The 23,730-nt window shown below is 53.9% G+C and overlaps 1 protein-coding gene across 27 annotated transcripts in view; it reads left to right on the top strand.

The window, feature by feature from the left end:
- TNS1 (tensin 1) overlaps positions 1 to 21,966 on the top strand; it is a 69,047-nt gene extending 47,081 nt beyond the window's left edge. For 15 of the 27 annotated variants that reach the window (XM_054070281.1, XM_054070275.1, XM_054070286.1 and 12 more), the window contains 16 exons: positions 847 to 927; positions 4,565 to 4,743; positions 5,014 to 5,152; positions 7,543 to 7,635; positions 8,540 to 8,575; positions 11,805 to 11,979; positions 12,645 to 13,513; positions 14,980 to 15,066; positions 15,773 to 15,904; positions 16,300 to 16,392; positions 16,944 to 17,021; positions 17,363 to 17,434; positions 17,513 to 17,681; positions 17,930 to 17,998; positions 18,350 to 18,382; positions 19,413 to 21,966. In XM_054070281.1, the coding sequence (XP_053926256.1) occupies positions 847 to 927; positions 4,565 to 4,743; positions 5,014 to 5,152; positions 7,543 to 7,635; positions 8,540 to 8,575; positions 11,805 to 11,979; positions 12,645 to 13,513; positions 14,980 to 15,066; positions 15,773 to 15,904; positions 16,300 to 16,392; positions 16,944 to 17,021; positions 17,363 to 17,434; positions 17,513 to 17,681; positions 17,930 to 17,998; positions 18,350 to 18,382; positions 19,413 to 19,557 (2,450 nt within the window). In that variant the 3' untranslated portion in view covers positions 19,558 to 21,966. The remainder of the gene's footprint in view (positions 1 to 846; positions 928 to 4,564; positions 4,744 to 5,013; positions 5,153 to 7,542; positions 7,636 to 8,539; positions 8,576 to 11,804; positions 11,980 to 12,644; positions 13,514 to 14,979; positions 15,067 to 15,772; positions 15,905 to 16,299; positions 16,393 to 16,943; positions 17,022 to 17,362; positions 17,435 to 17,512; positions 17,682 to 17,929; positions 17,999 to 18,349; positions 18,383 to 19,412) is intronic. The other 12 variants (XM_054070289.1, XM_054070293.1, XM_009557725.2 and 9 more) reach the window with 7 other exon arrangements.
- The last annotated feature ends 1,764 nt before the right edge of the window (positions 21,967 to 23,730 follow it).

Here is a 23,730-nt window from a genome sequence, read left to right as displayed (position 1 = left end):
GGCTGGGATCACTCTCATCCCCCTGCTGCCACTGAGCTTTGTGGGGAGGAGAGACATCCCAGGGATGGTCCCCAACCCGTGGCCACCTGTCCCTGCTGGAGCCTGGCCGTCTATGCTGAAGCAGGGACAGTGGGGGCAGGCAGCCTGGCCTCCATCAAGAACAAGGTGTCCTGAAGCCAGTGCTGGGAGGGGACGGCTGATGGGGACAGTAGGGCATGGATGGGTTTGTTTACATTCCCTGCTGCTATAAATTGCCTGTGATTCGTGGCGCAGCAATGAGGAACATCTCACACCTCCTCCATGCTCAGAGGGGGAGCGCTCCTGTTCCCACTGGTCATGGAAGGGAAGAGATGGGATGATGCAGCACTGGCATCCCCAGTGCCTTTCTGCAGAGAGGAGCTGGTCCTGCCGTTCTTCAGTCCCCATCATCTCCCAGTGAGGCATCTGGGGTCATCCCTTCTCCTCCCAACCCTGGATATCCCATGATGGAGGGGACTTGCATGGTGCCATCCCGAAGGGGACACTAATGGAGCATTTGTGGCATTGTACAAGGCTGGGAGCCACTATTGGTTTCTCATGTGGGTTTAAGTGGTGCCCGGAGTCAGACAATCGGGGTGATGGGAAAGCAGCTCCAAGTGGGTAGAGTCTGAACTCTCTTGGACTCCAAGTAATCTCAGGCTCATCTGTTGGAGCCTGACTAATATTTTTTCTTGTTTTCTCTCTCTCTCTCCCTATTGTATCTTGTGACATTTGTGCTGTCTGCCCCTTTCTCTCCCCTTGGGTGACTGTGTCTTTCCTCTGTGACCTCCCACCCTCCTTACACCCCCTGTCCTGGTATGCTGGCAGAGTACAACGCCAAGCTCAGGGAACTCAACAAGAGCACCAAAGCCCCCCGTCCTCCTCTGAACCAGCAACGGTCCTTCTCCGGTTCGTTCATTCCACCTCCCTCCTTCCTTGTCTTCCATCCTTCCCCATCCATCCTTCTTCCACCTCTCTCATCCCTTCTTCCTTCTCATCCCTCCTTCCTCCCCTGTTCCTGCATGCTGAGTGCTCTGTGTGTTGCATGGATGTGGTGTGGACAGAGTCTCAGGAGACCTTTGCCATGCAGGCTCAATCCCTTTTCTCAGTAGAGCAATGCTCAGATCTAACCTTGACCTCAACTGGTGATGATGGAGCCGCTGACCCTGGGTACAGACTCCCCTGCCCAAGCTTGGTTTTGCATCTCATGCAAGTCTGGCACTGCTCTTTGGTGGAGTTTCATTTCTGGACCCTCGTTCCAACACCTCTGAGCTTTGCCCTGGCTGTGCCTCACCCCTCAGGGAGACAAGGGCTGGGATGCAGCTCTGCAAGACCCCCTGGGTCAGCCAGCTACTGGCCAGGCAGGGTCTCACCTGCCTCAGTCCAAGGGTTTCTCCGTGAGTCCATCTGCAGCTTGAGTGTGCAAGGGAGGGCCCCTGGTTGTATGCATTTTGAGGTGAAACATGAATGGTCACATCAACGAAGTACCTGGGGAGGACGTATCTGTGCCTGATGGGACAGGGTGAGTTGGACTTTGGGAGAGAGAGTACAGGAAAATGTCTGCTGCTGTTCCTCCTGCAGGCAGGGAGTGCGTTTGCATCTTTCTTTTCTCTGAGCATTGTGTGTTGCCATTTGGCTGTAACTGCTGGATGCCACATCTTGAGGGCCATGGGGTGCTGCTTTGCCCTCTTCCTCCACTCAGGGGGCATTGCCTATCTCTTGCCTGGCAGTAGATCCAGCATCTCGTGCTCAGAAAGCATCTGCCTCCTGATTTGGCCCAGAAACCCGGTTCCCCAGCAGCAAACCACCTTGGTTTAAATACCCTTTGTTTCCTCCTTCCCTGGCTGTTGTGCTTCTGCCCTTCCCCAGCTCTAGAGCTGTGTTTAGTCCAAGGGCAGGACTTTGCTTGGAGAGGGTTGCTGCCAGATTAGAGAGTTAAATGGACAGCAGGAGGGGTGAAAGTGCTAGAGGTGGTAGGGGCAAGGGTGGAGTGCAGATGTTTCCCCTTTCAACTGTGATGGGGAACCCCAACTCCTGCAGCTAGGCAGGGCGTCCTTGGGGAGCTGATGGCGGGGCCATGGCTAAGGGAGGTTGTTCCTCTGACGAGGGGGCAGAGCAAGCAGGGCAAAGGAGAGTTTGTTTTTCAAGTGTAGTTTCCAGCCCATAAATCACCCGGGGGGTCGAGGGAGCAGTGCTCAGAGCCTGGGTTTCCTCCAAGCTTTGCTCCAGGCAGTCCGTGAAGTTTCCCACTCTCGGTTCCTGAACAATGAGTCCCTTTTTTCCCCTCTCCTCCCTCCCCTCCCTGTGGCCCCGGCCGCTTTCCATGTCTAAGGAGTGGAGCAGCCAAAGCCTGGTGAGCTCCCGGGTGTCCTGACAGGCCAGATTCAGCACCCTGTGGCTGCGTGATGGAGCAGGGGGTTCCATGCTGCAGATGTGTGATGCGTATTGACATGCAGGCTCGAATGGGGTGCTGTTTGTGCTTCCCAAATGAAAAATGTATGCTCCTGTTGCTTGAGAAGCCAGACCCTGTCTCCCTCCAGCACTCAGTCTCTGCAGCTCACTTTAGGCCAAAGGATGCTGCTGGTAATGGTCTTGCAGCATGCAGGACACCCTGCTAAAGCAGAGGGAAGAAAAGAAAATACGGAGGATTTGCGTTATTTCCCCTGTCCCTTCTTTTTGTACCTCCCTATTCTTGCAATTCAGGGCTTCATTCCCTTAAAGTGAGGAGCAGGGAAAACCATATAGGGTGGCCCTATACAATGCTGCCCTTCAGCCACCACACCTGCAGATCAGCTTCCCAGAGACCCTCTCTGTCCTCCTGTCCCTTCTATGGGCTTTTTTAATGGCTGTCCCCAGTGCCGGTGAGCACCTGCAGAAGGGATTGCGGAGAGTTGTGTTTCAAAGTTGCTCTTAGTGGAATTTTCCAGGCCGCCTCCACGGCTGGAGCCAGCCCCGTTGGCTCATGTCCCCCGCCTTGCAGCCCGGCCGCCTCTCCCCCTGAGCTGCGATTTTATTGTTGTTACCATTCACTGGGCTCATTATTTAGAAATGCACCCAGGCCACCTCCTTCCCTCCCACGCTCCCAGCCTTTTCCCTGGGGTCGGGAAAGCTCCGGTGCGGGTGCCAGAGCGGTGAAGAGGGGAGGTCAGTGGGCGCGAGGCATGGGTCCCAGTGGGTGCGAGGCATGGGTCCTGCATGGAGCACCCGGGAGCGAGGGGAAGCAGCTGATGGCTGGTTTTCCTCCAGCAGCCCGTGGGAAAGGAGTTGGTGTTCGAAAAGTGCATTTCCTGGAGCATGATGCTGGCCTCTTTTTTTTGTTTCATTTTCCTTTTTCTCTTCCACCCCCACGCCCCCGATTCCCACCCCACAGCACCCAGTGTGCTGGGCCATGGGGAGTCTGAGCACCCCCTGGCTCTGTGGGAAAGGTGGAGGGAATGGTGCTGTTACCTCTGCTAGTGGGGCTGAGGCTGGGGTCACCCCACTGCCATGTGGGTCCTGGGGAGGAGGGGGAGTCCCGTGGGGCTCTGAGCTGTGTCCATGACGCTCTGCATGGTTTCCCTGCACTGAATTCGGCACCATCATCCCTGAGCCGCTTCATCAGGCAAGATAGTGCAGAGTGTGTTTGGGCCCCACGGCATGCTGGGGGAGTTGGGGTCACACCCCTCGTTCTAGCTCCCCAAGCCCTGTATGGGCTTCATCTCTCCCTGTTCCTGGGCCAGCCCTTGGGGATCACCAGTGCGATCTACCAGACCCTGACAGCCCAGAAAAACAAATTCTCTGGTGGTGACTTGTTTGCTCCCTTCTTTCCCACTGGGCTCTCAGAGCCCCTTGGTGCTGCCTCAGACTGTGGGCTCCTGTGGCTTGTGGTGCTGGAATCTGAGAAGGAGTTTTGGGGAGATGGAGCGATGTCCATCTTCACTTTCATGAAGACTTTGGGCTGGAGGTCAGCAGTGATTTGTTGGGAGTTGAGTTCCCTGCCTCATCCTCCTGTTGGGGTCTTTCCTTTTGCCCTGGTGCTCCCTCTACCTTGGAGAGTCACAAAACTAGGCTGGTTGAAGCCACATCAGGCTGCGGCAGCAGGGGTGCAGGCAAATGCAGCTGCCCTGGTGCTGAGGGATCCAGTCCTTTCCCACCATGATGCTGTCAGGAGGTTCTAGTCTCCGTGTCCTCTGTGGGGCTGGGCCAGACGAGCTGCTTGCAGGATGCTTATGCCCTTCACACCCACTGCCAGGGGATCCTGTCCCCAAGCCCAAGACTTGAGGTGCTTGGGAGGGCTAATGCAGCAATCCAGCCTCTAGCCACAGCCCTGCCTTGCTTTTTTTGCTTGGCTCAGAGCTAGTGCTGCAGGGTATATTTGCTCCAGCTCAAAACTGACCATGCTGGTCCGTGGGTTAGATGCAGGTGGATGCTGAAGCTGCCATCTCCACCATGCAGAGGCCTCCTCTGCAGCATGTGGCCTCAGAAAGACCTCTTGGATCAGCCCTAGATGATCCCCATCTTAGCTGTTACCTCCTCACCTACACCCCACCCTGTGCTTGCCCCACAGGGGTGCAGTCCCAGGAGAAGCCCCCAGAGGAAAGCATCGTCCCTGCCCGCAAGCGGACCCCCAGTGACAGCCACTATGAGAAGAGCTCACCGGAGCCCAGCTCTCCTCGCAGTCCCACCGTCCTCTCACCCGAGGTGGTCAGCACCATTGCAGCCAACCCTGGAGGGAGGCCCAAAGAGGTGTGCTGGGGCTCAGTGGGGTGCTGGGGTGGCTAGTGGGATGCAGCTGCCTCCAAGGGGTGAGAAGGCTTGGAGCAGGATATGTGACTTTTAGCATCTGTGGCATCCCAGAGTGTTGGGGATCAATTATGCTTTTGGTAGTGGTGGTGATGGTTGGCAGGGAAGAGGTGAAAACCTTCCCTTTGCCTGCTCTACTCCCTCATTGGGGTGCCCTGGAGGTTTGTGCCCGTTGTAGGGATGGGACTGACCTTTTCTCCTGCTCTCCCCCAGCCTCACCTACACAGCTACAAGGAAGCCTTCGAAGAGATGGAGGGTGCCTCCCCCACCAGTCCACCCTCTGGCGGCGGTGAGATTTCTCCCCCAACCCCAGCCTTCCCCGTCTCACCACAAACCCCTCACTCTGAACCCTGTAAGTGCTGCGACTCCGGGAGGTGGAGGGGCTCAGTGGGTGGCTCTCGGCAAGCCAGATATTTGCCAAGTGTCAGACAGCTCTGGGCTCCAGACACCCACTACCACGTTAACCACTCCTCTTCTCCATCTTCCTCTCTCCTCTGCATCCCACCACTCTATGCTGCCATCAACATCCCACTGCCATCAGCATCCTGTGCTTGGTGCTCTCCTGTTTGCTTTTTCCAACATTCAGCTCACTGGAGTGTTTCTTGGATGAGATCCCAAGGCAGGATAAGGATAGAGGAAGGGTCTGAAAGACAGCTTGCTTTCTCCCTGTCCTGGTCCTGCATCTCCTCATCTTTTCTACCTGCATGGCAAGACAGGCAGTGAGGCTGCGGTAGCAGTCAAGTGTGGGGGAGGCAGGAGGGACTTGAAGGCCAGGAGGAGTCTTGGGGGAGACCCTCACATCCTGTGCCTCTTCTTGCTCACTCTTTCCAGGGCAGAAGGGGGAAAAGACTGAGAGATGCCAGCCCTTTGCATGCAGCCTGTCTCTGCTCTTCTGCTCTTCCTTTCTAACTAATCCTGACTGTACAGTCACGGTGGGTTTGTGTGGACCAAGTTTGTGTGACCAGCTTGAGTGATGAACCCTGTTGAGCAGCCTCAACACTGGCACAGCACAACTCGGGCTGGAGCAGTGCAAGGGAGCAGCCAGTTAACTGGGAAACCCATCAAAAAAATGGCAGTCTCTCATTTATCTCCTGAAAACCCCTTCTGTAGGCTGGATGCTAAGGGATGCTCTAAGGCTGGGGATGCTCAGTCTAGGCACAGCCCCCTCTGATGCCACATCCTAGTTGCATTGGGGCCGACTGCCCCCCATAGCTCAGTCTGTCCTGTGCTGCTGCTGTTCCTACTCTGTAACCTTGGCAATTGAGCTCTGTCTTGTGGTGTGCAGTGACTGGAGTGTGGGAGCATCCCCAAGGCATTTGGCAGCTCAGAAATAGCCCTGTTGTTCTGGGGGACCCCGAGAATGTGCCCCTGAGGCAGGAGCTTGTTGGCAGTGGAACAGTGGCTTGTTTGGGGGGATGAGTCACTTGTAGAGGTGATGGGAAAAAGCCTGGCTGGAGAGGTGGCCCAGAGGCAGTGCTTCTCATCTAGCACCGGCTGGGGAGGCCTGGGAAGTTTGAAGCTGCAGCTTGCAGGCTTTGCCAAAGTGGCCCCCAGAGAGGGTGCAGGAGAGATTCCTCTCCATGGGGAGATGGCAGTCCCAGGGGATTTCCTGGCTCCGGGAGGACCCTACCGCTTACTTGTCAGCCAATGGAGGCACGAGCTAACTTTGCGGCTTGTGGCCGACCAGATTTGGGGAAACTGGACACCCACTGGGGAAGACGCTGCCTTCTTGGTTTCCCAGGGGCTTGGCTGCTCTGCTGCTCCAGACCCAGGCTGCCAGAGGGGAAACTGGCCTTTGGGCGAGGGTCTGGCTTTCCTCCAGAGCTCCCACCACCCACCGCTTCCCGGCCTCGCTGTGGGGCCTTTGCCCTCTCACCAGTCAGGGATGTTCAAATGCTGATGGAGGGATGTGCCCTGCAGTCTCTCTTGCTGGAGATGAAACCTGGGGGTCTCCCCGAGGGAGATGCAATATCAGAGAGATGGATGAGACCCAGTGGGCAGGAGGTGAGAGGAGGCGCAGTCGCCTTAGGGGAGTCTGTCCTGCCCCGTGAAACCCTGCTGCCCGACACTGCTGGTGCATCCATACTATAGTTATACATACATATGCAGCTCCTCCTGGTATGTATGTATGGACACAGGAGTGCAGACCTCATGCCTACATTGCCACCCCTCAGGGAACATGCTTTGTGTGAACATCCTAACCCACCTGTCGAGCTGATCTGAAGGGGTGGGGGGAGTTTTGGCAGTTGCACTGCCCTTTTCGTGGGGTAATGAGCTGTTCCAGGACAGTCTGGTCTCAGTTCAGTCAGACACAGGGCAGAGAGGAGTTAAGGTTTGGGAGTGCTGGGTTGGGGATGCAGCAGTTTGCACAGAGGCAATGAAAGAGGCTTCATGCCTATGGCGGGACCATTCCCTTGTGGGAATGCTCCTGGGAGATAGGCCATCCTGGTGGGAATTGCCACCTTTCTCTGTCTTGCCAGCCATGTGATGGGGCAGACTGTTTGTTCCCAGGTACCTTCTGCCCTGTGCACATCCTCAGATAGAGGAGGGGTGGTCAGTGCTCTTCTCTGGAGTTGTGGTTTACACAAAGGCATCTCCTTTTCCCAGCAGCCCCTGATTGCAGCCAGTAGGTGGGATGGGTCACCAGGGCTCTGAACCCCTGGGCAGCCACAGCTCCAGCCTTTCTGAAGCTTCACCTCCCACCCTTTCATTAACACTCTTGTTTTCCTCCTGTGATGACAGTGCGTTCTCCCCCTGGCCTGGCCAAGACCCCACTCTCAGCACTGGGGCTGAAACCCCACAACCCGGCTGAGATCCTGCTGCACCCAGTGGGAGGTGAGTGCGGTCACAGGGGCTGCAGGTGGTTTTTGGGATGGGCATCCATGAAGATGCCCCTGGAAGCATCACCTGGCTGGAGTAGGCCCTTCTGCCTCCCTTTTGGGGCCAGGTAGCTTTGAGGTCCTTTTCATCTCCTGTGGGTACTCTGGGACTGTGTGAGGGTGGGGAGATATTGGTGCTGCCCTGGGGAGCTCAGCCCAGAGGGGTTTCTAGTAGCAGAGGCTGGAAAACCCTAGGGTTCTACCTCCTCCCAGCCCCCATGCTCCTTCCTCCCTGCCTCCTTCCCTTCTCCTCCCCAGCACAGCTGGAGAGGATTTGCTGTCCTTGAGCCGAGCCTGTCAGCTGGAACAGTATCCAGAACCCTCTCCATCCTGGAGAGTGGTCCCTGGATGCAAAGGCCCGGCTGTTCTGGGGACATGTCTCAGAGCAGCCAGCCAAGCCAGACTTTGCTGCTCTCTAGCATCCAGAGCCCCTTCCTGAGCCATGACAGGGCTGAGTGTAACCTCCCCAAACCCCATCTGAGCCTGGGGGCATGGCTTGGCTGATCCACCCAGCAAGACCCTTCTCATTCTGCCCCTAAAGGTGATATGATGCTTGCCTGGTTTCGTGGAGCAGCCTTTCATAGTGGCTCACCACTGTTTCCTCTTCCCCACCTGAAACCAGCCTCTTGGGGTTTGGACATCATCTCTGTGATGCCCAGGTGGACCCTGGGTGTGTCCAAGGCCAGGGGCCCAGTTTGGGGTGCAATGTCATGGAGGTGCGGGGCTCTTCTTTGCGCTCTGTGTATCCCTGCCTGTGTAAGGCAAAGCTGCTTAACTTAGATTTCTCTTTATTTCTGTCTTGCACCTCCCTTCTTCTTCTCTCTCCATTCCTGTCACTCCCTTGCCCCTCAATCTCTCAGACCAAGAAGGGGAGGTGGGCAGTGGCTCTGAAGAAGGTAAGAAAGGCTTTTCTTTCTCTGTTTCTCTTTTCCCTGCTCATTCCCCGTCACCAGGACTGTCACTCAGAGCAGGCTCTGGCTGTCTGCACCAGCAGCCTTCCCTTGGACTGGCCCCTAGAGATGGAAGAGCCTGAGTCTTGCCTGTACTGCTCCCTTTTGAGGAAGGGGCTGTTATGCTTTGTGTTGTGGTTGGCTCTCCCAATGTCCACAATGGAGCTGGGGATCTGCCATGTTGGGTGGTGACCGTCCATGGGGGCTGAGAGCTCTTTGTTGGTGCATGGCATCCTTGCCAGTGGCATGCTAGGGACGCTGGCTCATCACAGCCAGCTTCAGATGAGACTGGTGGTGGGCTGCGATCAGCAGGCTGAGTTTTAGGCTCCTGTCCTCTCCTTCTGGCTTTGCTGCTGCTGTTTGGAATGAAAATAAACCAAAGTGCAGCACAAAAGGTCACCAGGCACAGAGGCCGGCAGCATTCATAGCGCCTGCAGCCAGTATGTATCTTCTGGCCGGGAGACTGCCCAAATTCCACCCGCTACTCCCATCCCTGGGCTGTGCCTCTCCTGGGATGTGGAGGACTGACGGCTGAGCTGATGGCCAGGGATTGGCTCTGCCAATGGCAGGGGCGCTGCAGGCTCCAGGATGGCACATCTTCTCAGAGGATGTTCAGGAGGGGTTGCAATTCCCTAGAGTGCTGCCTGCTATTTAACAGTTGTTTGGTGGTTTTGCTTTCTTCTTTAATGAAACTTTGGGCCCTTGGGGCTGGGATGGAGAACTATGTGTTCAGGATAGGATTTGGGGAGATGATCTCTCTCCTTGGTGAGTTTGCAATGCTTCCTGTGGCCCCAGGAGTTGTCAGCATTTCTCCTGCAGGGTTCCTCAAAATGCACATAACCCAAATCTGAATGTTGTGTAATATTGGTGAAAGTATTTGCTTGAAGAAGATGTTCTGTTTCCAGAGGTGATTTATCAGCAATGGCTTCTTGGGTACATTAAGGGAGGTCTGGTGACCCTGCACTGGGCAGGCTGAGTGGCCGCTGCCAGCCTCTTGCCCTGCCTTTGTCCGTCTTCCTTTTGGATTATGTGATAGTTTTCTGGGTGGCAATGTGTGTTGAATCTGCAGTCCTGAGCAGAGATAGGTGTTTTGGCTTAACAAAGCTTTGGCAGTACATCTTCTGCACCTAGTTATGTGCTCCATGAGGACCCCTGCCCCACTGAGCTCTGCTCAGCCACCCCTGGGACCAGGATATGCTCTGGCAGCGTGGGAGCTCAGGACTTTGCTGCAGCCTCTAAAGAGGCTTAAAACAGTCCGGCACAGTTACAGCACTGGGTGTTTCTGGAAGGAGTGCAGCCCTGCAAGGATTTGGGATTCCCGAATGACTGCCCACCCCCAGTGACTCACAACCTCTCTATTTTCCCACTGTCCTCTCCGTCTCCATCTCTGGAGCCTCTTCCAAGAAAACACCAGAAAGCAAGATCGGATCTTACCAACCTAAAATATTCCTGTCTGAAACTTCCTAGGGTTTTTTCTTTTTTTTTTTCTCCCATATCGAACCAAATGACTTGAACCCTCATGCCCACAGTCGCACACCTACGCTGTCCCCCCTCCCTGAGCCCCCAGCTTTCTGCGTTGCTTCACCACCACTTCCCCCCTTTTTACTAGGAGGGGCTGGCATTTTCTCAGCCATTTGGTCTTAACCTCTTGCAGTCTGACTCATGTACTGTCTGGCTAATTTTAGTCTGTGGTGTGGAGTTAGGGAGGAAAAATGAGTAGCTGTGAAATTAATTTAATTACCTAAGCAGCAACGAGTTTCTCGCAGCTGCCCTGACTGTCCCCCTGGGCAGTGCCTCATCCCTGTCACTGGAAGCCGCGTGTCCTGCTATGGATGCTGGTACCCAGCCCCTGGTTAGGTCCTTGGTCTGGTTTTGGCTCAGATCTTTCCTGGGGTGCTTGAGCAGGGCTGGGCAGGGAGATCAGCCCAAGAGATGGACGACTCCTCCCCTGTCTGCTGGCAGCAGAGACACAGGGGTGCTGTAGGGTAAGGAGGGAGACCCCTGACAATCTTCTTCCTTGCCCCCCCTGGCCTGGCATCAAATATGGAGCTGTGCATTGGCATTGCTGGCTGCAAGTGGGCTGGCTTGTTGGCAGGCTTAGCCAGAGCCTGGCTGTTATGACTAATAATAATAATAATAACAATAACAACAGCAATAATAATATTTGTTATGCTAATTACTACCGTGGAGCTGCCTCAAACACAGCCAGCCTGGAGCCACAGACCTGCAAGGATGCCCAGCCCATAGTATTTGACACTGGCAGGTCTCAGGGCGTTGTGCCCCAGCACAGAGGCAGTCAGTGGAATCTGACAGCCAAGCTGTGACATGGCTATGGGGCACTAAGGAATAGGGCTAAAGCTGCAGTCCTTTCCCCTGGTGAGGCTTTTTTTGGGGGGGAACTAGGGCCTGTTGGGGTTATCGTAGGGATGGGGACCAGCCCAGACGGAGCTGGAGTCAAGGGGGAAGGGAGATGGGAGAGCTGGGTCTGGCGGCTGCTGTGGCTGGTGACAGCCAGCCCAGCCCTCTGCTCCTGGCATGGGACAGCTCGGCGGCTCCAAAGGAAAATTGCTTTTCTTGGTCATGCTCACAGGCTCTGGTTTCAAGCTGGGCTGGGAGTTAAGTGTTGGATGCTGCAGTGGAAATAGCTGCTCTAATGGGGCAGCTCTCTGGTCTGCTGCTGGAGGAGGCTGGCAGAAGTGGGCTGTGTGGGGCAGGGACCATTGGGCACCGCCGTCAGTTCTGTGTGAGTCAGCGTGGGCTGGACACAGTCACTGGCTCTATTTTTGGGGTCTGAAGATGAGCAAGGAGCACTACGTGTGCTGTGTGGCATCTCAGGCAGGGAAGGACGCTGACTCAGAGTCGGGTGGAGGGGCCATGATTTGGGAAGGGACCGTGGTCCCATGTGCTCCAGTCTCCTTGAAGGGGTGGGCATGACCCTCCTCCCTGTGCCTTGGCTGAGGTTTTCAGCAACCCCTGGAGCAACCTAAAGGTCCAGATAAACCAGACATAGCTTTGCACAGTCCCTGAGATGGGGGAAGAGGAATGGGAGAAATATTCAGCTGGAGGAGTTCAGCATAAGCACTTTTACTGGCTGAAATGAGGATGCTTGGAAGAGCATGGCCCTCTTCCCGTTGGAGCTGCAGGCTCATTCATTTTCCCTTCTCTTTTGCTGCAGAGCCCAGGAGCTACGTTGAGTCGGTGGCCCGCACAGCCACAACAGGCAGGGGAGGGAGCCTGCCCACCACCCAGACTGGGGGCCCAGAGGTGCCTGCCAGGAATGGCGCCTTTACCAACTCCTTCAATGCCCCCAGCCCTGTCTCCACCAGCAGCCCCATTCACAGTGTGGACGGGTAAGGCTGTGGGTGCAGGTCCCGGGGGCTGGTGGGGCTGGAGTCGAACCCTGCCTGGTGCACAGGCTTGCTCCCACTTTGTGACTGCCTTTGCAAGAACCCCTGTCTCCTCACACAGGGGTTAGGGGGGTTAGGGGTCCTGTCTAACCATATGGCTCACTGCCCTGAGGACACAAAGCTAGGTCACTGGTGGTCACTGGTCCTTGGCAGCATCTCGCTGGAACTGTGGCCTTCGGGGCAGGAGGAGGGATGTAGTCTGTGCTAACCTCTAGCTCTGTGTTGAGCTGAGCATTGGTGCCGTGTGTTACGATGGAGCCATAGTCCCTGCCCCCATTCCATCCTGCCCATGGGGTTTCCTGCACCAGCTCACCATGTGAGGCTACCAGGGAGGAATGAACTGGGTGTTACACTGGGAGAGGAGTTAGAAAATGGCTCTGTCTCCCAGGAAATCATATTTTGAGAGGGAACTGAGATGCATGAGGAAACTAAAGCTGCTTCCAGTTGGTTTCATGCAGCTGACAGGACCCATCCCACTGTTGCCTCTGAGTAACTGAGCAGCTGTCTGGCACCATGCTTCAGTTTCCTGTGCATCATTCACAGGAGGGTGCCAGCCAGCAGAAGGTACGAGAGACGGAGCTGAATCTTCCTTCTTTTCCTCTCTCCAGGGCCTCCCTTCGCAGCTACCCATCGGAGGGCAGCCCCCGCGGCGCAGTTACACCTCCCCATGCCTCTGCCGAGCCCATTTACCGTTCACCTGTCAGCTCACAGATGCCCTCTGCTCACAGCAGCTACCAAAACTCGTCTCCGTCTTCCTTTGCAATGGTCCAAGGCGGGGTCCCAGGCTCAGTGTACACGAGCCCTGACTACCCTGATGGCCGAGCTGGCCTCCAGCCAGACCCCCAGGCTCGGCCACAGCCACAGGTCAATGTGGTGGGTGTCCATGTCCTGCCGGGGAGCCCTCGCACCCTGCACCGGACAGTGGCTACCAACACGCCACCCAGCCCTGGCTTCGGGCGAAGAGCCATCAATCCCAGTGTGAGCAGCACTCCGGGCAGCCCTGGGCTGAGCAGGCATGCTGTGGCAGCCCACGGCAACCTGGTGGCCCCACCAGGGAGCCCCAGCCTGGCTAGGCATCAAGCTGCAATGGCTGTACCCCCTGGCAGCCCGCTGTATGGCTATCCCAGCCCAGAGGAGAGGCACCTGACGCTGTCTCGGCAGAGCAGCTCCTCTGGCTACCAGCCTCCCTCCACTCCATCCTTCCCCGTCTCGCCAGCGTACTACCCTGGCACAAGCACACCACACTCTTCCTCCCCTGACTCAGCTGCCTACCGCCAGGGCAGCCCCACGCCGCAGCCCGTGCTGCCTGAGAAGAGACGGATGTCGACCGGGGATCGCTCCAACAGCCTCCCCAACTACGCCACAGTCAATGGCAAGATGTCCTCACCCCTCTCCAGTGGTATGTCCAGCCCCAGTGGCGGAAGCACCGTTGCCTTTTCCCACACCCTGCCGGACTTCTCCAAGTTATCCATGCCAGGTGAGGGATGCCCTTGGATGTCCCTATGTCCTTCAGCCTCACCCAGGGGTCTCCCCTTCTGCTCCTTACCAGTTGGCAGGGAAGGAGTTGCAGATGTGTCCTGATTTACCCCTCCTGCCCATTCACAAACAAACCAACAGCACCACCGGGATTTGGGCCATTTCCTGTGCTTTCTGGCAAATCCAAACAGGAAAAGCACTGACCCAGCATCACAGGCGTAAATGGCACCCAGATTTGTGTACTGGGAGATCAAAGTGCCTGGAGGCGGCTTTTCTGTGCCGTGGGGATGTGCTGACCTCCTGGCCCTGTTCCCAGTGGGCTTTACCCTGTTGAGACCCCACTGTAGCACTGCCTCCTCATTTCAAATGGTGTGCTGTGCTCTGGGTGCCACTGTGCCTGGAACGCCTTTGCTGGCTCCCATTACGGGACACCTCAGTGACGCCAAGATCAGACCGATAGGACAAGGGGAATAAAGCCGCAGGGCAGCGGTGGCTCTGGCTGCCAGGCTGGTTTCACTGCAGAGCAGGCAGCCCTTTGTGGGCACGCTGGCGCCTACCTCAACCCCATGAGTGGCTGTGACTGGGGACGTTTCCTGGTGGGGCAGCATAAGCAATTAAAATCTGTAACAATTAGAGAGTGGGCTGGGGAGGGGAGTGAGCCCCCCACCTCTCCAAAGGCAGACAGATTGCAGAGGGCTGATAACACACCTCCAGCAGAGATACTATCTGGCCCTCTGGGTGGTTTGTGGGTTGTTTGCTCAGTTGTTTTTGGAAAACAGGTGGTTGAAAACGTCCAAGCAAAGCAGTGGCTTCATGGCTGGAGGAACGGCTCCAGGACTGGCTCCCATTGGGGCAGTGCCACTGCTGGGTGACAAGTGAGGCAGGGCTGGGCTGTGGCTGTGGCTGTGTTTGGAGGGTGGTTGGCCTGTGCAGCTTCTCTGCATGGAGCAAAGGTAAGGGAAGGAATTTACTTTTATGATGGATGAGCCAAATTTTGAACATTAGAGAGTATGAAAGGTCCTCTGAAGTCAGAGGATCTCTCTACCACCTTATTGACATGCCTCTTTCCTCCGACAGCTTTCATTTCATTTGGCCTTCCCCCTTTTAAATGATGAATTCCCATTTTGTCTCTGGCTGTGTGGCAAAGAGGCTCATCCTGTGTGCAGACCTTCCAGCCCTTCAAGGGCCCTTGCACTTAGCTTTAGCTTTAGGTGTCCAGTGGTTCCATAAGCTCCAGGTGATGATCAGCCTGCCTGGGTATGGAGGATTGGGTTGAGGCCAAGGAGAGGATTGGGTTGAGGTTAAGGACACATGTTGGGGCTGATAGTGGGTGAAGGTATTAATACTCCCAAAGACCAGCCTACCATGCTGCACTGTAGGCAGGAGGTGCTAAAAACTCTTAATATAGAGTGTTAGATACAGCATCTTTTGATTTTTTCTTGTTTTCTCCTCTTCTTTTCCTTGCAGACATCAGCCCTGAGACTCGTGCTAATGTCAAGTTTGTGCAGGACACTTCCAAGTACTGGTATAAACCAGAGATCTCCAGGGAGCAGGGTGGGTAGCTGGCACAGGGTGAAGGATACAGTCAAGTGAAACGTGTTTTGGAGTTGTGGTGGATCTGAGATCACTGGGGTTAGCAAGGATTTCTCTTAATGGCTGGGTTAGAAGCAAAAGTGGATTGTGGATGCTCAGTTGATTTTGGAAGACAGGTGGTTGAAAACATCCAAAGCCGTAGCTTCATGGCTGAAGGGGGGCTGAAGCCTGCAGCTCAGTTGCAGGTTTGCATAACATGGGCTCCTCAAACTTTTTCCTTTGTGGAGGAGCATCAGTCTCCACAGTGTGCAGTGGAGCTATGTAGTTTGGGGTCCACAGCAATCCACTTCTTAAGATTGATTAGAGGGGTCTGGGAATATTCTTTAAATAAGAGAGGAGAACAAGGAAGGGGGAAGATGCCTTTCAGAGGCAAGGTCGCAGCATCTGGCCACTGGTTCCTTGCCTGCTCTCCAGAGCTTTCTTGTGTGGAGCTGGGCTGGGTGGGAATGGATGCTCTGAAATGCCGATGCAATGCCAGTAGAATAGGGGCCCTGCCCCTGCCTGGCCACAGACCCACTTGAGACACCCATGCAGACATGCAGAGGGGGACTATAATATTGCAGTGCTGCAAGGCTGGGGCACCTTGTCCTGACACCCACCAGCTGGTTTCAGAGGGCATGTCGGCTCTGGCTGTGCTGGCTCTGAGATCTGCCTTTCTCTCCCACAGCCATTGCCCTGCTGAAGGACAGGGAGCCAGGGGCTTTCATCATCCGAGACAGCCATTCCTTTCGGGGAGCCTACGGCCTCGCCATGAAAGTTGCTTCTCCACCTCCCACAGTCATGCAGCAGAACAAGAAAGGTATTGTATGCCCTTCTCCATCCCACGCCAAGATGCTTTCCATTGTTTGGCTGGAGTGAGCAGGCAGCCCCTAGGTATGTGCTGATGTGGCAGGATGCCCCCATTCCAGACCTTCCCTACCAGGCCAGAGATAAGCATCAGACATCCTCTGCCCTGATCTGTGGAGGGCTCAGGGGCATCTGCATCTTGGACTTTGGCATGGTGAAACTGGCGTAGCCTTCCTGGTCCACCAACACCATGGGGGAGCCTGGCTTGGGGTTGATCCAAGGGCTAGATTGGAGGAGGGTGTGCAGAGCAGCAGGGATCCTTTCCCTTGAGCTGGTTTTCCCGTGGGGCTGTAGGGTGGGAGGAGGTATGGGATGGCTCTCATGTAAGAACAACCTGTCTCTTCCCAGGAGACATCACCAACGAGCTGGTGAGGCACTTCCTCATCGAGACCAGCCCACGAGGTGTGAAACTAAAAGGATGCCCCAATGAGCCCAATTTTGGTGAGTGCCCCCAGTGTGCTGCCCACATGTGAGGTTGGGTTGGGGGAAACCTTGCCTTTACTGGACTATGAAAGCAGACTGTCTGGGAGAGCCCCCACCTCTTACTCCCTCTTGTTCCTGCAAAACTGAGTCCTGTGGGCATTTTGAGCCTCTGGGGTGATGCACACTCATGAGTGCACACAAAGGTGTATATATGCACAGGCACATACCTTCCTGCACAGATGTGTAGGACAAATGATGCTGCTGGGCAGGGTGTAGGGCAAGGGCTCGCCTTTTTCCAGTATCCCATGGCTGGTGTGCTCCCAGGCACTCCACCAGGATGTCTGCCCGATTTGTTATTCCTGAGGTGGCCCTGGCATCTGTGCCCCCTCCCTGAGCCCTCTGTGGGCACATTGGTTTCGGCAAGAAGAAATGCTCCCTGTGGCATTAGGACCACACTGAAGAAATGTATCAAAAAGCCTGTTTCCATCCACCCAGAGCAGCAATGACCTAACACCAGTGAAATCCCTGTCCCCAGCCCTGTGCTGACCGTTTCCCCTCTCTCTCTCCAGGATGCCTCTCGGCTCTGGTGTACCAGCACTCCATCATGCCTTTGGCCCTGCCCTGCAAGCTGGTCATTCCTGACAGAGGTAAGAGCCAGGTTCCGGTAGGAGTGGTGGGACAGCCTTGTCTCTCCTGCTGCATGGGATGGAGTATGGGTTCCCATGCTCAGGGCTGAATTTCCCCAGTGGGACCAGCCCTGGGAATATATCCCTCTCATCTCTGTCCTGGGGGATGTGCCTCCTTGCTAGTTCCCTCATCCCTCTGCTCAGACAACTTGGAGCCAGACTGGGCTTTACCCTTCATCCCCAGTGCCATATCTACACTGGGATCTGATGCTCAACAGGCAATAGTGCATCCGCCCCGACAGCCTGCATGGACAGGGTAGGTTTCCAAGCAGGGAGCAGCAATAATGCCCTATCTCTTCTAGATCCCATGGAAGAAAAGAAAGACACTGCATCGGCCACCAACTCAGCCACTGACCTTCTCAAACAGGGTGCAGGTGAGTAGAGAGGGCTGCTGCAGGATCAATTTGGCCCAGAACAATGTCTGACCCCATGACTGCTGTCTCCTCTTCCAGCCTGCAATGTCCTGTTCATCAATTCGGTGGAGATGGAGTCGCTGACGGGCCCCCAGGCCATCGCGAAGGCTGTTGGCGAGACGCTGGTGGCTGACCCCACGCCCACCGCTACTATTGTCCACTTCAAAGTCTCTGCACAAGGCATCACGTTAACTGACAACCAGAGGAAGTAAGACCCCCAGTGGCCACATCCCCGGGTCCCCAAAGCCAATAGGGCTGTGATCCAGGGAGCATGTTGATGAAGGATGTGCCTTGGGTAGCACGAACCTGGTCATGGGCAAGGCTGGGCTTTGTCCTTGACTCTTGGAGCATCCTAGGGGAGGACTATGGGAGTATTGGCCACACCAGTGGGGCTGGGCTGTGGTAGGGCAGACATGGGGGCTCCCTGTCCCTGATGCTCCATGTCTTGTGTTTCAGATTGTTCTTCCGACGACACTACCCCCTCAACACTGTCACCTTCTGTGACCTGGACCCCCAGGAACGAAAGTGAGTGTCCTAACTTTGGGGGAGCACATGTCCCCTGGCCCATTCCCTTCCCCAGGATCCTGGGCTGCTTGGAGCAGTCTTTTCTTGCTCTGTCCTCCTTGCTCCTGTGGAGGGTAGAAATGGAAGGTCTCTTTGGATACTGTGGGGCAATACTAGCTTTTCCTGGTGACTTCTTGGTGTCTACAAGCATCTTCATGCCGGGGCAGAGGTGCATCAGTTTTTTTCCGTAGAGCCAAGCCTGTGCAAAGCCAGGCTGTACCTCCAGCATTGGTGGGGTGGACCCCATCATGGTCCTGTCTCTCTGTGGGGTGCAGGAGACACCATCCCTCACACTTCCTCTTCTCCTTGCAGGTGGACTAAAACTGATGGTAGTGGCCCAGCCAAGTAAGTACTTTCTGTTCTTGATTCTTCCCAGCTGCTGCCAGGGTGCATTAGCTGGGAGTTGCCCCATACAGGGCAGCATGAAATGAGCTCAGCTCTTTGCTACAGGAATATTTCAACCAAGCATGAGACCATGGTCCTGGGGACTCAGGAAACATCTTTCAGACTCAAATTCCTGGTCAGAGCAGGCATGGCCCTTACTGGACGGGCCTTACTGGAAACTCTCCCCATAGCGTCAGCAGGAGCCAGCTCATGGAGCAGAGCTGGGGATTATGCTAAGGGTGTGGGAGCCACTGGCTAGCTCTTCCCTTTCCTCTTGTCCTCCCTGTCCTGACCTATGGAAAGGCAGAGCTGCTGTTTAAGCCCATTTCCAGGGGCCAATTCCCACTAATTTTAGCCATTGTGTTAGCAAAGGGTTTTTTTATTAGGATGTCCAGCTGCTGGGATAGTTTCCCTCTCCAATTAGAAATGCCATGGCCTGGGCCTGCCTCACATTCTGTTCCCCCATATTTATAACTTGAGTTTGCACGTTCTAATTAAAAAAAAAAAAAAAAAAAGGACAACATTTTATTTGTCAGAGAAGGGACAGACAGAAATAACTGCATGGTCTCACCCAGCTCCCTGTGTCCCCGCACGGCCTTCCCAGTGTTATGGGATCTATCATATGAGGTCTTCCACCATGGCTAGCCCATCACATCTCTGGCTTCAAGGGTCATCACCGAAACTGAGCAGTGCTGTGGCCATCTGTAAAGTCCCTTTGCAGGGACTGTCTAAGGAAGAGTGACAGAGGTGGTCAGAGCTAGGGGGAATTCAGCCAAGAGATGATAGAAACACCGTGCTGGACCTGAAAGAAAGTGCAGCAAAGGGAAGAGCGGACTGGTCTTCATGCAGGCTGGTTGTGATGTTTCCCTCTGCATTATATGAAGTGGATGTTAAAGAGGGGGAGGTAGACAAGACCATGCTGGAAGAGTGTGTTTGTTGGGTGAGCAATGCTGGCAAACGTTACTGAGCCTCTTGCCTTCTCCACACTCAGGCTCTTCGGCTTCGTGGCCAGGAAGCAAGGGAGTACCACAGACAACGTCTGCCACCTCTTTGCTGAGCTGGACCCAGACCAACCGGCTGCAGCCATTGTCAACTTTGTCTCCAGGGTCATGCTTGGCTCTGGCCAGAAAAGATGAGCCAGTGCATGTGGGTGATTCTTGAATTTTGGAGAAGGACTTGGAGCTGATCCGAGAAGGAGTGTGAGGAAGTGCATTGTGGGAGAGGGAAGTGAATCGGGGGGAGGGGGGAAAAGGGTTGGAATTTTGGAGGAAAACAGCAAACAACTGAAAAAACCAACAAAACCCCTAAAATCTCAACACAAGCTGAACACACGTGTAGAGGAACCAAAACCACGCACCTACGTAAGAGAGCAACAAAGTCACGCTAGACAAGATGCATGTCCCATCACAGGGAAGGTGACCAAAGTGAAGGTGGCAGTGAAAGACATGTTCCCAGCTTTTGGCATCACAGTCCTGAGCGATGATGTTGGCTTGAGACTCAACGCGGGACCATGACTGGTGTTTTCTATCTGGGAAAAAAGAAACAACTGGCAAAACCCATGGCAGAATCTGTGTTCCAGCAGCTCCATTGGTGAATGTCTGATGTGTGTTTGAAACGACCCATAGGAGATAACAACATGGGCTGCATCTGCAGGACGCTGAAGGAGATACCTTTGGAAACCTTACCTTGCCCAGCTGCAGCAGGGGGTCCTCATTGGCCCCTCCACTTCTCCTGAAGCCTGCCAGCTGCCTGGCACCTTGCTGGGGGCATAGGAGGGCTTGGTGCTGCGCCTTCTCATCCCCAGGTTGTTTGGTCATGGGCCGACTTTTGTTGCTGACCCAGAGCCCAACACCAGTCACAGGTGAGCTGCTGTGAGTCCATCTGGAGAGGGAGGTGAAGGCATTTCTCCAACTTCCCGGGGGTGCTTGTTCCCCCCATCCCACACCTGAGGAAGGCAGATACTCCCAAGGAACCTCCTGAGAGGATGCAGAAAGTCACCTCCTCTCCCATCTTCCCCTTTTCTCTCCCATCAGTAGTCCTCTTTGGCAGTTTTCTCCTGCGGCCTGTCACACGGTCTCTTAACATGAAAAAAAAAGGAAAGGAAAAAAAACATTGTAATAATAATAATTATAATTATAATAATAGTGGATGCTGGCACAAGTGGTTTCACTTGTGCGAAGCAGCAGACCCATGGCTACCCCTATCTCCCTCTTCGGAGACGTGCAAGCAGTTTTTAAATTGCATGGACATTCAAGTTGCACGAAAGGCAAATGACTACAAGTAACTCAGGCGCTTTTTTATCCTTTTATTTTGGAGGTCATGGTAAAAAAACAAGGAAAAGAAGGAAGGGAAAAAAATAGAAAAGGATAGGCCCTGCAGTTGTTGGGCAACTTTGGCTCAGTTGGGGAGGTAACAGGTCCTCCAAGAGCCACTCTGCTTTGCACGCGTGTCCCCCCAAAACCAGATGGTTGGAGGCTTGTGCCCCCTGAGTGCACTGAAATATTGCAGTGGCTTCAGTGCCATTGGCTTTTCCCTTTGCTTTGGGAGGTGAGGAGGGCCAGCTGGGGTGCGAGAGGGGTAAAGGGCCCCTGTGGTAGGGGGCAGTTGGTTAGGGTGCAGCAGGTGGAGGTCTCAGCCCTGTGGTGTCAGGGTGGGTGCAGAGGATGCTTCAGTCACATGTGCAGGTTTGGGGTGAGGGGAACAGTCAGTGCTGAGCCCTCTGCTGCAGGTATCCCCATGAGACCCTTTTGGGAGATTTCAGTGCAGAGTGACCCAGATAGTTTATTGGGGGCAAAAATTAGAAACAGCACTGCAGCCCCTCTGGAAAGCTTGCCTCCCTTGGACCGCCTTTGCTTTGATAGCTATAATATATATATAAGAGCTATGCTGATGAAATACTGTAAGCTAACAACATTTTAAGGAGGAAAAAAAGGTTAAATTTACACTCTGAAAATATTTATTTTTGCCATACTGCTTTCCACACATCATATCTCCCCCATTATATCCACCCCCTGCCCCCTTCCCCTGCCCTGGGGAAACAGCTGTATGTCAAAAGAAAATCCAGAGCAAGGGAAATTACAGATGGGGGAAGAGGTCCGGGGGTCCCCCTGTGTTGGGGTGACGTGAGTGTGACTGGAGTGCATGTGCGTGTGTGTGTGAGTGTGTGTACATGGGGGAGCGAGCAGCGTGGGTGCCTGGAGGGGGCTGGCGCAGCTGGAGGCTGTACTGAAGCGAGCAGGAAAGGATGCTTAGTGGGAAGTTGGCTGAAAGATGGTGTCAGGACAGGAGGTTCTGGGAGGGGGGACTATCCCCCCTCCCCAGCTCCCTGGCCTCATGGATGTGGAGACCTTTTCATTTTTGATGTTTCCAAAAAGTGATTCCCTCCTTCTGCGAAATTCAAGTGAGATAAGAGATGATCTCACCGGTAATCTCCTCACCCTGCCGTTCACCGATTAGAGAAAACACTGTGTTTATAGATATATAAAGATATATTTTTGAAAGGTTCTATTTTTCAGACTTGGTTTTCTCACTGCTAAGAAAAAAGATGGTAATAATGTAATTTTATTTTAATCTGCTGCCTCGGGAACCAGTGCTTAAAACTCCCATTCCTCTTTTTCTCCCCATACAAATGAAGCAGATCTAAGCACCCCAGAGATGTCGCGTAGAAGTCGACCCCAGCAGATACCTGCCAATAGCATGACACCTGCTTTGGGCCTTGAGCCGCTCACGGCTTCCCCACTAACCCACTAGCTGAAGATTTATACCATATAAAACCTCAAACACTAACAAACTTGTCTGATGATTATATTATTTTCTTAGCACAGAGCTAATCACCTTCCAATGATGTAGCCGGGTGTTTGTCAGCTCCCTTTAAAGGCACTTTTTTTTTTTTTTCCCTTTTATCCCCTTTTTAAAGTTACATTTTTAGGTGTAACTACCCTTTCTGTCCCTAGGAGAGACCATCAGCTGGCATTGAGGATTGTCCAGGTCCTAGGGCTGGCAGGGACCTAGTGTTGATATTTTTTCCTTATGAAAGGGACAGAAAAGACTTTTCTTTTTTTTCTTTGGTTTTTAAATGCAGTCATGGTATTTGAGATTCAAGCTTGCGCGAGTTGCGCCCAGCATATGTTTCATTGTAATCACACTGCCATTGTCAGCAGCTGGATGGTATCTTTCTCTCTTTCACACACACACACAAACACATCCCTCCTTCCTGCACAAAGAACTGCATATATTCTTGCCAAAGATATCCTTAAAAACGCACTTTTCCCTATATATATATATTTTTTGTGTGTGTGTGTATTGTATGTGCCCTTTTTGTGTCAGTTTGTTCTTCAGAGAAGCCTCTTCCTACCCATCCTCCCTTTGCTGTCGATGTTGCTGTCTGTAGGGAATTGCAGCGTGTAAAATGTAGGGTTCCCGTTTAACAGGGCTGCCTCCAGCTCTGCTCCCTCCCTGGGAACTGTTTTGGGGGATGATCTGTGTCATTATCTATTGATGGGATACACCTATCTCATGGTCTTTGCCATCCCCCCACTGCCAGCGGAGATGGGGGGCTCATGGGTTTAAGCAGAGGAACTGAGCAAAGTTTAGGGTTCCGCTGGATGCAACATTCGCTGGCTGCCCCTGGTTAAACCACACATAGAAAACAAGCCAGGTAGGGAGAAAAACCCAACCCAGCCTCCGGGCATTGATTTTCCAGTGAGTTCAACCGCCTGAACCGAAGTGCAAAGTAAATCCCCACCCAGCAGGTCCGGCGGGTAAAGAAACCAGTTGCCCCAAAAACCCCAGACGGCAACATCAACAAAAGGCAACCCTTCCCGTTGGAGCAGGCAGGAGGATCAGACAGCAAAGGAGCCCGCAGGGGCTTGTTTCATTTCGTTCGTTTGTTTTGCAAATTGCGAGGTTGGTTTGGGGTTACTCTTGTTTTTTTCTTTTCCTTAAAAAGGAAAAAAAAAAAAAAGAAAAAAGGAAGCAACCTTACGTTTCTGTTGGCAGATCCTGCACCGCTGTGTTATGTAGGGTTTTTTGTTGTTGTTGTCTTTGTTACTTTGGGAACGTTACAGATTTATTTGCTAATCAGTGTTAATGAACAGTTTCAAACTTTTAGACTCACCCATTTCTGTGTATTTATATAGATGGAAAAAAATTGTTATATTTTATATCTTTGTGCCCATAATGTCGTTGCTCGTGTAAGGATGACTTTGGTCGCACCATGTCCATGTTGTGAATGTTACTCCACTGTTGTCTTCCCGTTGTACAGATGTCGGATTCTTTGCAGTTCATTGTATGGCTTTATAAAGTGGTAA

Source organism: Cuculus canorus, chromosome 6 (genome assembly GCF_017976375.1).
Source record: "Cuculus canorus isolate bCucCan1 chromosome 6, bCucCan1.pri, whole genome shotgun sequence".
In the NCBI taxonomy this organism is placed as follows: Eukaryota; Metazoa; Chordata; class Aves; order Cuculiformes; family Cuculidae; genus Cuculus; species Cuculus canorus.
The sequence above is the reverse complement of the archived record's forward strand: the minus strand, read 5'-3'. Positions and strand labels throughout refer to the sequence as shown.